The sequence below is a fragment of the Trichosurus vulpecula genome, chromosome 7, assembly GCF_011100635.1.
Source record: "Trichosurus vulpecula isolate mTriVul1 chromosome 7, mTriVul1.pri, whole genome shotgun sequence".
NCBI classification, from domain to species: Eukaryota; Metazoa; Chordata; class Mammalia; order Diprotodontia; family Phalangeridae; genus Trichosurus; species Trichosurus vulpecula.
The window spans coordinates 263735145-263736929 of NC_050579.1; the positions used below are offsets into that span (position 1 = coordinate 263735145).

Consider the following 1785-nt stretch of genomic DNA (forward strand, 5'->3'; position numbering starts at 1 on the left):
CAAGAGCTAGAGTTTCCAGATTTCTAGTGTAAAGTAGTGTAGAGAAGTCCATTTGTACAGAAGCCCTCACATGGGGAGGACAGGGCCTGAAGTTGTGTGTGTGTGTGTGTGTGTGTGTGTGTGTGTGTGTGTGTATATGTATTATATATATGTATTATATATATATGTATTATATTTTATCATTTTTATAGATGATGAAATGGAGGTGCAGAGAGTTAATGATTTACCCAATGTCACACAGCTAGCAAGTGTCTAAGGCAGCATTTGTACTCAAGTCTTTCTGACCCCATTCCTAACATTCTATATAGCACTCTTCCACACAGGTGCCTGTATAGATGGGTAAGGGCATATCTAGGAGATCACTGAGCCTCACAATCTATCTATTTCTTTCTCTAGGTGATTTGAACAGTGGAATCATGGGGCCATGGCTAAACCATTCAACTTTAGGTGACTTCATCCTCTTGGGCATCTTCTCACACAACCGAACTGATCTTGTCATTTTCTCTGCCATCCTGGTGTTCTTCATAGTGGCTTTGGCTGGAAATACCCTCCTTCTCTTCCTGATCTATAGTGATGCCCAGCTCCGTACTCCCATGTACTTTTTCCTTAGCCATCTCTCCCTTATGGACCTTGCTCTGATCTGCACCATTGTCCCCAAGATGGCTGACAATTTTATACATGACAGAAAATCCATTTCTTTCATTGGATGTGGGCTGCAGATTGGCTTCTTTGTTGCCCTAGTTGGCTCTGAAGGCCTTTTACTGGGCCTTATGGCTTATGACCGCTATGTGGCCATCAACCACCCCCTACGCTACCATGTCCTTATGAGCCAACGGGTGTGCTTTCAGATTGTTGGTAGCTCCTGGGCCTTTGGAACCTTAGATGGGTTAATCCAGGTGGTAGTAGCCATGACATTCCCCTACTGTGGTTCCCGAGAGGTGGATCACTTTTTCTGTGAGCTGCTAGCTTTGTTGAGGCTAGCTTGTGATGACACATCCTTTGTTGACACCTTAACTTTTTATTGCTGTGTCTTCATGCTGCTCCTCCCTTTCTCCATAATTGTGGCTTCCTATGCCAAAATCGTGAGAGCTGTGATCAACATGAATTCTACCCAGGCACGTCAAAAAGCTCTGACTACTTGTTTATCTCACCTGGCAGCTGTCTCTCTCTTTTATGGGGCAGCCATGTTCATCTACCTGAGGCCCAAGCGCTATCGTGCTCCTGGTCATGACAAGATAATTTCCCTCTTCTACACAATTCTCACACCCATGCTCAACCCCCTGATTTACAGTCTGAGAAACCGTGAGGTGATGAGGGCATTGAAGAAAAAGCTGAGCCACTGGGTTACTGGCTGCTGGAAATATCCGCATGTCTCTACCTAGAGAGAGCTCCCTGAGACTGATTTCTCATACCAGATGTCCCATGTCAATGAAAAAATCCTATGTTTTCTTAGATTTTCTATCTGTCTCTTTGAAGGTAGACAGAAGGAACAAATGACATTTTACTTGTTATTCTTATTTTGCTGACTGAATTATGAACAAGGATCAAGCCTTATTTCGCAGTATTGCATTCATTCATTCTTACATACATTTGTTAAATGCATACCATGTGTGAGATATAAAGATATAAAGTAGAAACTCTTTCCCTTCTGCCTCTTCTCCCTGTCCACCATTGTGTTTCATTTTGAGAGTAAAGATATAGAGATATCATGAATGGCTTAAGCTACTGAAAAGTCAGTATCCTGTGAAATTAATTGACTGGCTGGTCCTGGGCAGGTTATTTCAT

The 1785-nt window shown here is 42.8% G+C and overlaps 1 protein-coding gene across 1 annotated transcript; it reads left to right on the plus strand.

Moving 5' to 3' along the window:
• The first annotated feature begins 416 nt into the window (after positions 1-416).
• On the plus strand, positions 417-1382 carry LOC118857950 (olfactory receptor 56-like). The gene has a single exon (XM_036768407.1). It carries the CDS (start codon positions 417-419, stop codon positions 1380-1382), a length of 966 nt encoding a protein of 321 aa, XP_036624302.1.
• Positions 1383-1785: the final 403 nt, after the last annotated feature.